Here is a 13,290-nt window from a genome sequence, read left to right as displayed (position 1 = left end):
CTTTTACAGCAGTGCCGGACCTTTAATAATAGGGTACTTTTGATAATCTGACACCTTGGAGAACCAAAGCAGCTAGATTTATCTGGCACCAGTATGGATTCCCCAAAAATGTGAATTTGTTGATCTATCTGACTAAATATATAAAGGTAATAGCAGCACGGGGCGCATGTTTACTAAGTAATCGGTATTGTGTTCTTATTACTATGTTCGCACCTGTCATCTTATATAAACCCATTCTCCTCAATTTCCATATGGCTTATCATATCTTATCCTGGTTAATAGTGACTAGAGATGAGCAAACTTACAGTAAATTCGATTCGTCACGAACTTCTCGGCTCGGCAGTTGATGACTTATCCTGCATAAATTAGTTCAGTTTTCAGATGCTCCTGTGGGCTGGAAAAGGTGGATACAGTCCTAGGAGACTCTTTCCTAGGACTGTATCCACCTTTTCCAGCCCACCGGACCACCGGAAAGCTGAACTAATTTATGCAGGATAAGTCATCAACTGCCGAGCCGAGAAGTTCGTGACAAATCGAATTTACTGTAAGTTCGCTCATCTCTAATAGTGACCATAGACAATAGGCTGTGGTTAGCAGATCTTTCCTATTTTGGGGGGTCCGCCAGCCTTCTGTTGTCAACGGGCTCTTAGTTACCCTCAGGGTTTTGGCAGTTCTTGACTTATACAGTCCATTTTTATTTACTTGAACTGTCAGCCGAAAGACCTCTCGACCCACCGTGTCTATGGCCAGCTTGTCCCATCATCTCATGTCAATCACTCATTCCAAAAATCTTCATTCACTCTTTGTAAAATTCGCCTGTCTGTCTGTCTCTCTCGGAAGGACCACTCGCCCATGTGACAGTCCACCCATTTTCCTGTGTCCATTATGTCTCTCGAGCTATCTCCTGGAGGCCTTCTTATCAGCCTACTGTTCTTCTGCACCCACAATACATAGCTGAAAAATACCCCCATGAAACTCCTATTTTACCCCATAACACCCCAAGATGGCACCTGTATTATTTAAAACAACAGAGGGGAATAGGACGGGAGCAGACAGGGAAGAAGGTAGGAGACAGAGAGCACTGTGGTGGATGGGAAACACGGGAGAGAGAGACGATATGGAGAGGTCAAACATGGTCAAAGAAAGAAAGGATGGAAACTGGAAAAATATAAAACAGGGTCATTTATAAGGGCAAAGAGAGAAGAAAATATTGGTGGGAGAAGAATGAAGGAAGAACACAAGAAGGAAAAATGAAAGGAAGACGTTAAAGAAGATGAAAAAGGAATAAAAAAGAGATAATCTAGAAAAAAAGGTCTGGAGATAGGCGAGTTAAGAAAGTGCTGGGTGAGATCTTGGTGGCTTGGCCTGTACATCAGATGCCCCCAAGTCCCAGAGGGATCATTCAGTTACCCCAGTCATTGTCATGGTGCTGAGCTGCGATGATAATAACCACTGTGAGGATGGTGCACAGGACCATGGCGGCAATTCCTACTGCCAGGCTGATGAAGGAGAAGTTCCGGGCCTCTCGAGATGCTATTTCTGCAGACATGATGTCTCCTCGAGCCAAAGCTGTCCTGACCTGTAGAGATAAAGGCAGATGAGATCAAACTATGTACCCATTCTACTACCATGGAAGAACAAATGGTTGATAATATATATATATATATATATATATATATATATATATATATATATATATAGGATTGCGTTTTAGAAACCAAGGACTGGTACCCTGTTGTATGAACTCCCCTCTCCTCTAGGTGGTAGCCATGACACTGAAGGTCATGGCCAGTTCATATTGCTACCAAGGTCTATAGAGGTGATCTCCAGACTTGGAGGGTGCTCGGTTCACATGCATCCCCAGAGGGTGGCACCCAGGGTCCTTAAAGTTTTAGGCAAAACAAATGACCAGGTTTCTGATGCTAAGTATAGCCAGTTAAGCACAATAGGCCACCCAAGCACCCTGAGACAGCCAACATCGATAAGGCCCTGGAGACATGTTCTGCTTACAGGATTAGGGGTATTCCAGAATTTTTTTCTAAAAAGAGTGAGGGTGCTAAAAAGATAATAAAGCATACTCTCATTCCCCATTCCCCTGTTGCTGCCACTCTGACAACTCCCACGTCCAACTCCACTCATTTCTGCTTCCTGTTTCCTGTGCATTAACTTTGCAGGAACTTCCCTTTCAGCCAATCATTGATTGCAGCGGGGACCCGTCTTGGCCAGTAGCTGGCAGAGCAGGCAGCTCATGCGGAATCAAGGTGCCACAGGAACTAGCAATGAGCAGCAAGGACAAGGAGCTGCTAAAGCGTCAGTCGAGGGGGAGCAGGTGAGTATGCTTTTCTTTTTTTAGCACCCTGAGTTTTTTTGTTTGTTTGTTTTTTTACATTATTAAATCAGATGTCCTGAAGTACTGTCCACAGCCAATAGGGAACTGGGAGGATTATAAAATTTAACAAGATCATGACAGGTAGTCTTGAAAGCACAAAACCTTTGGCCTCTTCAACCTTGCTCTCCACCTTAAACATTTTAAAGCTTTATAGTTGATATGGAGGCCAGAACGATGTGCCACCAGTGTATAAGAAGAAAAGCATATCGTACATTGCTGCATATCAAGGCTATCTTCCGGAGACCCCATTTCCAGGAGCACCACTAGCCCCCCGGCCTTGCCCCTCCCCCCCCCCCCCCCCCCAAGGATATGTAGTGCGGACTCCCATGTACCTACAGCCAACTAGCAAGCAAGTAGTAAATTATAGGATTATTCCAAAGGGGACTCTCTGCCCCCCACCCCTCATCCCTTCACCTACTCCACTGCTTTGGTATCCACTCTCTGCTCTGTATTTTTTTTATTTCTATACAGTTTCTTCTCCGCTCCATTAAATCATATTCTGGTCTACAAAAATCCTGACACCCTGAGGGTTCCTATTCTTGTCTGTGCTCGTCTGTTCTGTAATGTGCGCTACTGATGCTATTATCTATTGGACCACACATGAGAATTTCCCACGTAGAGGGACGAAATGCTCAACGATGCTACAATTCTCGGTTGCATCTAAAAAATTTTATTAAAAAAAACATTGAAGCAATAAAACCAGCGACTGACGTAGAGATATAGGAAACAGTTTGTTCCGCTACAGATCTGAGCCTCCACCCACACAGAGACACCAAAGCGGAGGAGATTTTTTTTTTTTGAAGGTTACTCACGAATGACAAGAAGACTTATAAGAAACTATTAGGAAACCGAACCTCTATCTACAAAGACGAATGAACACAACAAGTGCACTCGATGAAGTGTTGGATCTCCTCCAAAAACATCTCCAACCATAACAGGACCACAAGTAACAGACAGAAACCGACCAAAGTCAACATTTAGCTGGACTTGATATCTACTTAGTATGAAGATCGAACTGAACCAAGGGAAATGCATTTGTTGTATGATTTTTGGAAGTCTTCCAATTGTTCTTCGCAATTGCTAGAACGTTTCGAAATGCCACCTGCTGGGAGGAACATTGAGGACTAGGAGAAGAGTAAAATGGAGAGAACATGTGCGGAATGAGGAGATGGAGTTCAAATGCTGATACCGTAAAAAAAAAAAAAAAAATGGGAGGAGAGCATGATGGGTATCCCAAAAAAAAATCATAATGCAACATTAAAGGGAAACTCTCATCCGTGTTACCCGCACTAACCTGTTGGTACAGGTGTGTATTGCGGGTGACACTGAGAACAACCATAGTAACCTGATCCCGTTCTGTGGTCGCGCTATCTTCCTACGTATCTTCTGCTTCGGAGCTGGCTTGGGGCACTGGCGAAGCCAGTGCCCCAAGCCAGTTCCGGAACGGAAGATATGGAGGGAGATAGCGGGACAATGGGAACACGGAACGGGATCAGGTTTAGTATGGTTGTCCTCAGTGTCCCCGCACTACACAACTGTACCAACAGGTTAGGGTGGGTAACACTGATTACAGTTTCCCTTTAATGACAAAAAAAGCATAGGGGGAAATTTATCAAAACCTGTCTAGAGGAAAAGTTGATTAATTGCCCATAGCAACCAATCAGATCGCTTCGTTCATTTTTCAGAGGCCTTTTCAGAAATTAAAGAAGCAATCTGATTGGTTGCTATGGGCAACTCGGCAATTTTTCCTCTAGACAGGTTTTGATAAATCTCCCCATAGTGTTTATTCCTAACTTTACCAACAGGAAAACACCACCTAGGACCTTTTTTTTTACGACATAGTACCTCCCTCAGGTCTAAAAACAAGGCCCAGCATGGCCTAAACATTGATGTTTTGCCATTTGTGACATCAGTTATGAATAAATACTCAGTTTTATCAGAAAATGTGTCGTAAGATATCGTACTTTTTTTTAAGTATCTACGATCAGGTAGAAGGCCCCACTGAGAAAGGCACAGAGAACAATACGTGGTGTATGGAGAATACCACAGTGTCTCCTGATGACATTCAACATCCAATAGCATCATGAGGAATGGTAAGTAGACCAGATCAAGTATCACAAGAGTCCCCCAAGGCCCAGGTATAAGAATTCTCAAGAAAAATAAAATGACCGGTTGGTTGTATTTTTCTAATAGTGTCCTTTACTGTGATACCATCAGTCGAGAGAGGAGTTGAGCCCCATAAACCATTGGTACAACAGAAAGTAATCTCACAGCTTCCCATTGGGGGGGGGGGGGTCACTTCTGGACCATGGCCTTCTGCCACTTATTGCATAACCCCTCAGTTCACCACAAGAATATTGGAAAAATTAGCACATTTTAATGTAGAGTAGAGTAGATAGACTTGATCAAGAATCGTGAGAGACGCCCCAATCTTAGAAATACAAATTCTACAAGAACTGACTGGTCAGACTGACTGGTCCCTTAAAGCTGAAGACCATATGAACATTATTAACTATAGATGTGGTGTGGGGTCCATCTTTGAGCCCTGGACTCATGACTGATGATCAACCGTTCAACTAGACCCAAAAATGGCAGCAGTAGATGGACTTGACCAAGTATCGTGAGAGATGCACCAATACATGGCATCCAAATTCTTAGTTTTCTCCAAGATAAGACTGTTTGTATCCTGCTTTTGGATCTTAGGACTGTCAGCATGGATTCTCTGAGGAGACTGTGCACACAATATTTTATGACAGTCCTTTATCAGTTTATTTTCCAGAGGTGTTAAGTTGCTCGATCAAACAGAAAAACATCAACATGATTCTATAAGACGTTGTTCCAGTGACTAAGATAAAGATTAATTTGTAGGACGTGTATTTGGATATTTTACGACCAATGAGTCAGATATTGAAAGACATTGCACCAAGGTCAAACTGGCCCAACTAAAACCTGAGGTTACTCCGTTGGGCCCAGAATCTGATACGAAAATGGGCCCAAAGGTCCAGCTGAGGATAACTAATTGAGAGGTGACTTTGTAGCCAATCACTCACCATTAGGGTCTATTATTTATGGGATGATTCACATGCAACCTATTAGACCTTACTGATAATTTGCCCTGAGCATGGAAAGTTTACATGTATGTGTTCTAGTGGGTCGACCACCAGAACCATTCCTCTGGTGGGCACAACGAACCCCAGACTGACTAAGTGTACTAAGGATATAATTCTCCACACAAAGTGACCCAATCTAATGCTGGACATACACATATGAGCTGCTGGCCAACAGCTATCTCTGCTGGTCCCCCTCCCATACACATGAATGTATACTTGTGGTCTCAATGGGGATAGGGGGAAAGATACTCCCAGACTCTCCGCTGGACCACAAGGTCATGCGCGATCCTTGTCTCCCAAAATACCTGCTGGCAAAGTCAGGGGACCACCATACACAATAGACAGTCTACAGTTTCATCAAAATCAGTGGGTTCGACTAACACATATATTATGTGTATGGGCAGTTTAAATAGGAGAGCACCCAGATGGTCTTACAAAAACGGATGGTCTCTAAGAAGATCGGTCATGACCTGTGATAGTGCTTTGTTCCACCAGGATACACTCACCTGCACAGCCTTTATGATGGCAATAACTCCGGTGGGCCAGAAGCAGCAGATTGTAGTGAGCACAGCGATCGGCATATAGTCATGGGGAGGACGTCGTGGCTCTAAAAGGGCCAGTCCAGGAGGAATCTGAGGAGGTGGGACCCCAGGCTGGGGTGGGACAGTTCCAGCTGGATATTGCTGTTGAAAAGATAACAAAAGGTAAATGAAAGCGATAACTTAGGTTCCAAGTATAGAAAAATGTAGAAACATGACATAAATATGGATATTAGTGCATCTCCTATAGGGGCGGTGACCCAACTTTCATGAATGATAAATCTAGGACTCTGTCAGTTCCCAAGAGCTTGGGAGCATTGAGTGACAACCCTAGTGGGTGCTCAACGTGGGGGTCACACGAGATGTCACCCTACTTCCCTTAAGGCTGGAAACTGGTGATTTTTTAGGAGATGCTCTTTAGTAAAGTATTCTTTAATGCTGTTTGTTTAATACCCATCATAACAAGCCCATAGTATACAAGTGAAGAGTCTGTACTCACCGTTCCCATGGGATACACCGGGACGTAGGCTGTGCAGGGCTGCAGGTGCATGGGATACCCTGTTGCTTGTGGCACATACCCTCCAACTGGTAGTGTTCCTGTGTTTGAATGAGTCTGCACCACATACCCTTGAGGGGCTGGTGGTGCTCCCGTAAATGGGGTCTCCTGAAGATAGCCTTGAGCATCCTGACGGGGGAGTGTAGCACTGGATGGCTGTGGTGGAGGATCATTATAACCGGGAATAACTCCATTACAGGGACCCTCCCCCACCGGCTGGTTATATGGTGGAGGGGAGCTGTGGGGTCCCGAGTCCGGAGGGCCTGGACAGAACGAGGAGACAGGGCAGGAGGGGGGCGAGAAAGAAAGAGAGGACGCTGTCAGTCACAGCTCTGTAGATAACAACCCCCTGGGGCAACAACAGGTCAGAACACACAAGAAGTGACAGGGACAACCAGATCCAAATATAGACACACACACAAATACACACAGTATATACAGTCTTCTGTATATAGTGCATATACAATTTAGGTAAATACTCTTACCTAGATCATATATACTGTAAGATAGAAGATACATGAGTATACGTGCTCATATATGGTGTAGTAGATAGGCGCGTATATGTGTGTACATATATGTGTACCATGGGATAGACATGATAATGATAGATAAAAAGATAGATAGATAACCTGATTCCCTATGGTTGTTTACCTTATACTTGCAGAACATATATATATATTTAGGATGCTACCATGGAATCACTTAGCAATGTAAGAGGCCTAGCCCCCTTACATTGACATCTTCTCTACCATCCATTCCATCACAGCCCCTCGGCTCCTTTCCGTGGGTCTCCAGCTGTGACCAGGGGTTATCGGTGAGGATGATGAGGATGACGGACATCTGGCAGGACACGATGGGGGACATGAAATGAAGACTACAGACAAACGTCAGGTGCACGGAGTGATAATTCCAGCATAGACCCTCCATTCAGACCACCCCGTTCCCATGAATCCATGATGTCATCTGTATCCCCCCTTACCTGTTTTCTCGCTGGACATGTCTCTGGGGGGAGGGAGCTGTGCTGGTTTTCTTAGGGGGGTCCTCGGATAGATGTGGCAGGATGGGGGGTCTCTCCTCGCCCCCGCTCACGTCTCCCCCCCTCAGAGCTTCTCTTCTGATCCTGCACCAATTCTTTCTGCAGTAGCCAGTCTGCCTCCCTCCTCTCTCCTCCTCCTCCTCTGATTCTCTCACCCCCTCTCCTTTCCTCCTGTGATTTCCCTCCTCTTCCCTGTAATTCTCTTTTTCTGTGTCCCCCACTGTTCCTGTCTTCTCCTCCTCCCAATATTCTCCCTCTCCTTCCACTTCACTTTCCCCTCCTTCTGTTCTCTCGGTTCCTCTGTAGTTCTCTCCTCTTTCTTCTTCTCCTTCTAAAGGTCACATTCGTTCAATTGTCACAGGGAACAATGAGTTAATTTCAAATATTGTGTCAACAGCGGCGATGACAGTCCCTTCTCTTTCCCTGGGGGTGGTTTGAGGGGGGATGGGGGGTAGGTCCAGATTTTGGTCCTTGTCACATCATTATTCTTCAGATGGAGACACGTTAGGAAGAGATGTCGGATCCTTCCAGATCCTACATGAACGCCTGAAGTGCTCCATCGAATGGTAATTTACAGCAGAGATGGGGAAGGGACCATATGTAACACCCATAGGCAAGACACAACATTTCCGAAAGACGTCAGCATCCAAATAAAATCAACCACAAACAGGGGCGTAGCTATAGGGGGTGCAGAGGTAGTCGCAACGGGGCCTTGGTGCCTACGGGAGCCTCAAACCACACCTGCCCCATAAGAGACCAGTACAGCGATCGCTCAACTTACAATGGCCTCAACATACAATAGTTTCAACATACAATGGTCTTTTCTGGATCATTGTAAATTGAAACCAGACTTAACATACAATGTACAGACAGTCCAGATCTGTGAAACGTGTCAATGGCCGGAAGAACTGACCAATCAGAATGGGCATTTTACAGGTAAAACCCCTGTAGTACTGAAGCGTATGCACTGACTGATATCTGGTAGCGCCTTCTACAGTACAGGGAGGTATTACATGTTCTGTACTATTCTTTACCTGTATTACTGAAGTGTATGCACGGACTGGTGTCTGGTAGCGCCCCCTACAGTACAGGGAGGTATTACATGTTCTGTACTATTCTTTACCTGTATTACTGAAGTGTATGCACTGACTGGTGTCTGGTAGCGCCCCCTACAGTACAGGGAGGTATTACATGTTCTGTACTCTTTACCTGTATTACTGAAGTGTATGCACTGACTGGTGTCTGGTAGCGCCCCTACAGTACAGGGAGGCATTACATGTTCTGTACTCTTTACCTGTATTACTGAAGTGCATGCACTGACTGATGTCTGGTAGCGCCCCCTACAGTACAGGGAGGTATTACATGTTCTGTACTCTTTACCTGTATTACTGAAGTGTATGCACTGACTGGTGTCTGGTAGCGCCCCCTACAATACAGGGAGGTATCACATGTTCTGTACTCTTTACCTGTATTACTGAAGTGTATGCACTGACTGGTGTCTGGTAGCGCCCCCTACAGTAGAGGGAGGTATTACATGTTCTGTACTCTTTACCTGTATTACTGAAGTGTATGCACTGACTGGTGTCTGGTAGCGCCCCCTACAGTATAGTGAGGTATTACATGTTCTGTACTACTCTTTACCTGTATTACTGAAGTGTATGCACTGACTGATGTCTAGTAGCGCCCCCTACAGTACAGTGAGGTATTACATGTTCTGTACTCTTTACTTGTATTACTGAAGTGTATGCAGTGACTGGTGTCTGGTAGCGCCCCCTACAGTACAGGGAGGTATTACATGTTCCGTACTCTTTACCTGGATTACTGAAGCGAATGCACTGACTGATATCTGGTAGCTCCCCCTACAATACAGGGAGGTATCACATGTTCTGTACTCTTTACCTGTATCACTGAAGTTCATGCACTGACTGGTGTCTGGTAGCGCCCCCTACAGTACAGGGAGGTATTACATGTTCTGTACTCTTTACCTGTATTACTGAAGCGTATACACTGACTGGTGTCTGGTAGCGTCCCCTACAGTACAGGGAGGTATTACATGTTCTGTACTCTTTACCTGTATTACTGAAGTGCATGCACTTACTGGTGTCTGGCAGCGCCCCCTACAGAACAGGGAGGTATTACATGTTCTGTACACTTTACCTGTATTACTGAAGTGTATGCACTGACTGGTGTCTGGTAGCGCACCCTACAGTACAGGGAGGTATTACATGTTCTGTACTCTTTACCTGTATTACTGAAGTGTATGCACTGACTGGTGTCTGGTAGCGCCCCCTACAGTACAGGGAGGTATTACATGTTCTGCACACTTTACCTGTATTACTGAAGTGTATGCACTGACTGGTGTCTGGTAGCGCCCCCTACAATACAGGGAGGTATCACATGTTCTGTACTCTTTACCTGTATTACTGAAGTGTATACACTGACTGGTGTCTGGTAGCACCCCCTACAATACAGGGAGGTATCACATGTTCTGTACTCTTTACCTGTATCACTGAAGTTCATGCACTGACTGGTGTCTGGTAGCGCCCCCTACAGTACAGGGAGGTATTACATGTTCTGTACTCTTTACCTGTATTACTGAAGCGTATACACTGACTGGTGTCTGGTAGCGTCCCCTACAGTACAGGGAGGTATTACATGTTCTGTACTCTTTACCTGTATTACTGAAGTGCATGCACTTACTGGTGTCTGGCAGCGCCCCCTACAGAACAGGGAGGTATTACATGTTCTGTACACTTTACCTGTATTACTGAAGTGTATGCACTGACTGGTGTCTGGTAGCGCACCCTACAGTACAGGGAGGTATTACATGTTCTGTACTCTTTACCTGTATTACTGAAGTGTATGCACTGACTGGTGTCTGGTAGCGCCCCCTACAGTACAGGGAGGTATTACATGTTCTGCACACTTTACCTGTATTACTGAAGTGTATGCACTGACTGGTGTCTGGTAGCGCCCCCTACAATACAGGGAGGTATCACATGTTCTGTACTCTTTACCTGTATTACTGAAGTGTATGCACTGACTGGTGTCTGGTAGTGCCCCCTACAGTGCAGGGAGGTATTACATATTCTGTACTCTTTACCTGTATTACTGAAGTGTATGCACTGACTGGTGTCTGGTAGCGCCCCCTACAGTACAGGGAGGTATTACATGTTCTGCACACTTTACCTGTATTACTGAAGTGTATGCACTGACTGGTGTCTGGTAGCGCCCCCTACAATACAGGGAGGTATCACATGTTCTGTACTCTTTACCTGTATTACTGAAGTGTATGCACTGACTGGTGTCTGGTAGTGCCCCCTACAGTGCAGGGAGGTATTACATGTTCTGTACACTTTACCTGTGCCAGGGTTAGCTGCTCCTTTGGACACCAGGTGAGGGCGGCTCCATGTTAATTTTTTTGGACATTGTGTACTGTACAGGACCCCGAAGAAGATCCTGTCCTCTACATAGACCAGTGTTTCCCAAGCAGGGTGCCCCCAGCTGTTGCAAAACTACAACTCCCATCATGCCCGGACAGCCTTTGGCTGTCCGGGCATGCTGGGAGTTGTAGTTTTGCAACAGCTGGAGGCTCCCTGCTTGGGAAACACTGACATAGACAGTGATTACAGCTCCCAGCAGATCTTTATTACCTTTATATGTAAGAACTTTCTTTATCTATATTAGTTATCTACTTATTTTTCTTTAATCCTCACTTTTTCCTATTTTTGGATGACATTTTGGTGCCTTTAGAACCAATTACCAGGTTTCCATAGAGTTCTGGTCTCAACATACAATGGTTTCAACATACAATGGTCGTCCTGGAACCAATTAATATTGTAACTTGAGGGACCGCTGTATTATAATTGTCCCATGGGGGGTCACATGGGTTCTGATCTGGGACCACCATACAAACATCTCCTGACCTGAAAGGGTCAGTATTTATAGTCGTGTTTATGAGGGTTCCCCTTTAAATGAAAACACAAACACAGGCAGATAGAGAAAACAGCAAGTTCTTCACTTTTTTTTTTTTTTTTTTAGTAAGCCTGGTGGTTTCAATTTACACAGGGTACACAGCTTGATGGTTACTACACACTAGGTGGCACTATACTTAAAGGGGTACTCCGGTGAAAAACTTTTTTTTGTTTTTTTGTTTTTATCAACTGGTGCCAGAAAGTTATACAGATTTGTACATTACTTCTATTAAAAAAAAAGTTAATCCTTCCAGTACTTAACAGCTGCTGTATGGCACAGAGGAAGTTGTGTAGTTCTTTCCAGTCTGACCACAGTTCTCTGACACCTCTGTCCATGTCAGGAACTGTCCAGAGTAGGAGCGAATCCCCATAGCAAACCTCTCCTGCTCTGGGCTGTTCCTGACACGGACAGAGGTGTCAGCAGAGAGCGCTGTGGTTGGACAGAAAAGAACTACACAACTTTACGTGGATAAGTACTGGAAGGATTAAGATTTTTTAATAAAAGTAATTTACAAATCTGTTTAAGTTTCTGGCACCAGTTGATTTGAAAAAGAATTGTTTTCCACCGGAGTACCCCTTTAAGACCCAAAACGCAGGCAAACCACAGACTACTTATTGGTGTCAAGATGATAGTCTTATATCCACTCTCAAAGTTTTTCCCCCCAGCATTCTTGGGTCCACTGAGATGGAGTAAAAGGTTAATGGAGTAAACAGAACAGTTCCTTACGGAAGAAATGTCTTCACAAGCTTCTGAAGTATTCAGAGTATTGCACTAGCACATGTGAGGGAATACACCTTTCTAGCAATTATGCAGCGAGATGTGTGTGGGAGATTTTAGGAAGTTTATTCACTCCTCCAGCCGTGTGATGATGTAGGGAACAGTCCATATATTCCTTCTTAAAGGGATCTTCACTGTGGGTAAAATATGTAGAAATATAACTACTATAATACTGCTCCCTATGAACAAGAATATATCTAATATAATACTGCCTCCTATGTACAAAAATATAACTACTATAATACTGCTATATACAAGAATATAACTACTATAATACTGCTCCTATATACAAGAATATAACTACTATAATACTGCTCCTATATACAAGAATATAACTACTATAATACTGCTCCTATATACAAGAATATAACTACTATAATACTGCTCCTATATACAAGAATATAACTACTATAATACTGCCTCCTATATACAAGAATATAACTACTATAATACTGCTCCTATATACAAGAATATAACTACTATAATACTGCTCCTATATACAAGAATATAACTACTATAATACTGCCTCCTGTATACAAGAATATAACTACTATAATACTGCTCCTATATACAAGAACATAACTACTATAATACTGCTCCTATATACAGGAACATAACTACTATAATACTACTCCTATGTACAAGAATATAACTACTATAATACTGCTCCTATATACAAGAATATAACCACTATAATTCTGCCCCCTATATACAAGAATATAATTACTATAATACTGCTCCTATATACAAGAATATAACTACTATAATACTGTCTCCTATATAGAATATAACTACTATAATACTGCTCCTATATACAAGAATATAACTACAATAATACTGCTCCTATATACAAGAATATAACTACTATTATACTGCTCCTATATACAAGAATATAACTACAATAATAC

General features: G+C 43.7%; 1 protein-coding gene across 1 annotated transcript; it reads right to left on the bottom strand.

Moving 5' to 3' along the window:
• Positions 1 to 462: 462 nt before the first annotated feature.
• Positions 463 to 7,730, bottom strand: PRRT1 (proline rich transmembrane protein 1). The gene is made up of 4 exons (XM_056538056.1): positions 7,574 to 7,730; positions 6,538 to 6,857; positions 6,006 to 6,182; positions 463 to 1,579 (listed from the first exon to the last, which is right to left on the bottom strand). The coding sequence occupies exons 1-4, from the start codon at positions 7,590 to 7,592 to the stop codon at positions 1,403 to 1,405; spliced, it is 693 nt and encodes a 230-aa protein (XP_056394031.1). The 5' UTR covers positions 7,593 to 7,730; the 3' UTR covers positions 463 to 1,402.
• Positions 7,731 to 13,290: the final 5,560 nt, after the last annotated feature.

Source organism: Hyla sarda, chromosome 9, assembly GCF_029499605.1.
Source record: "Hyla sarda isolate aHylSar1 chromosome 9, aHylSar1.hap1, whole genome shotgun sequence".
Classification (NCBI taxonomy): Eukaryota; Metazoa; Chordata; class Amphibia; order Anura; family Hylidae; genus Hyla; species Hyla sarda.
The sequence above is the reverse complement of the archived record's forward strand: the minus strand, read 5'-3'. Positions and strand labels throughout refer to the sequence as shown.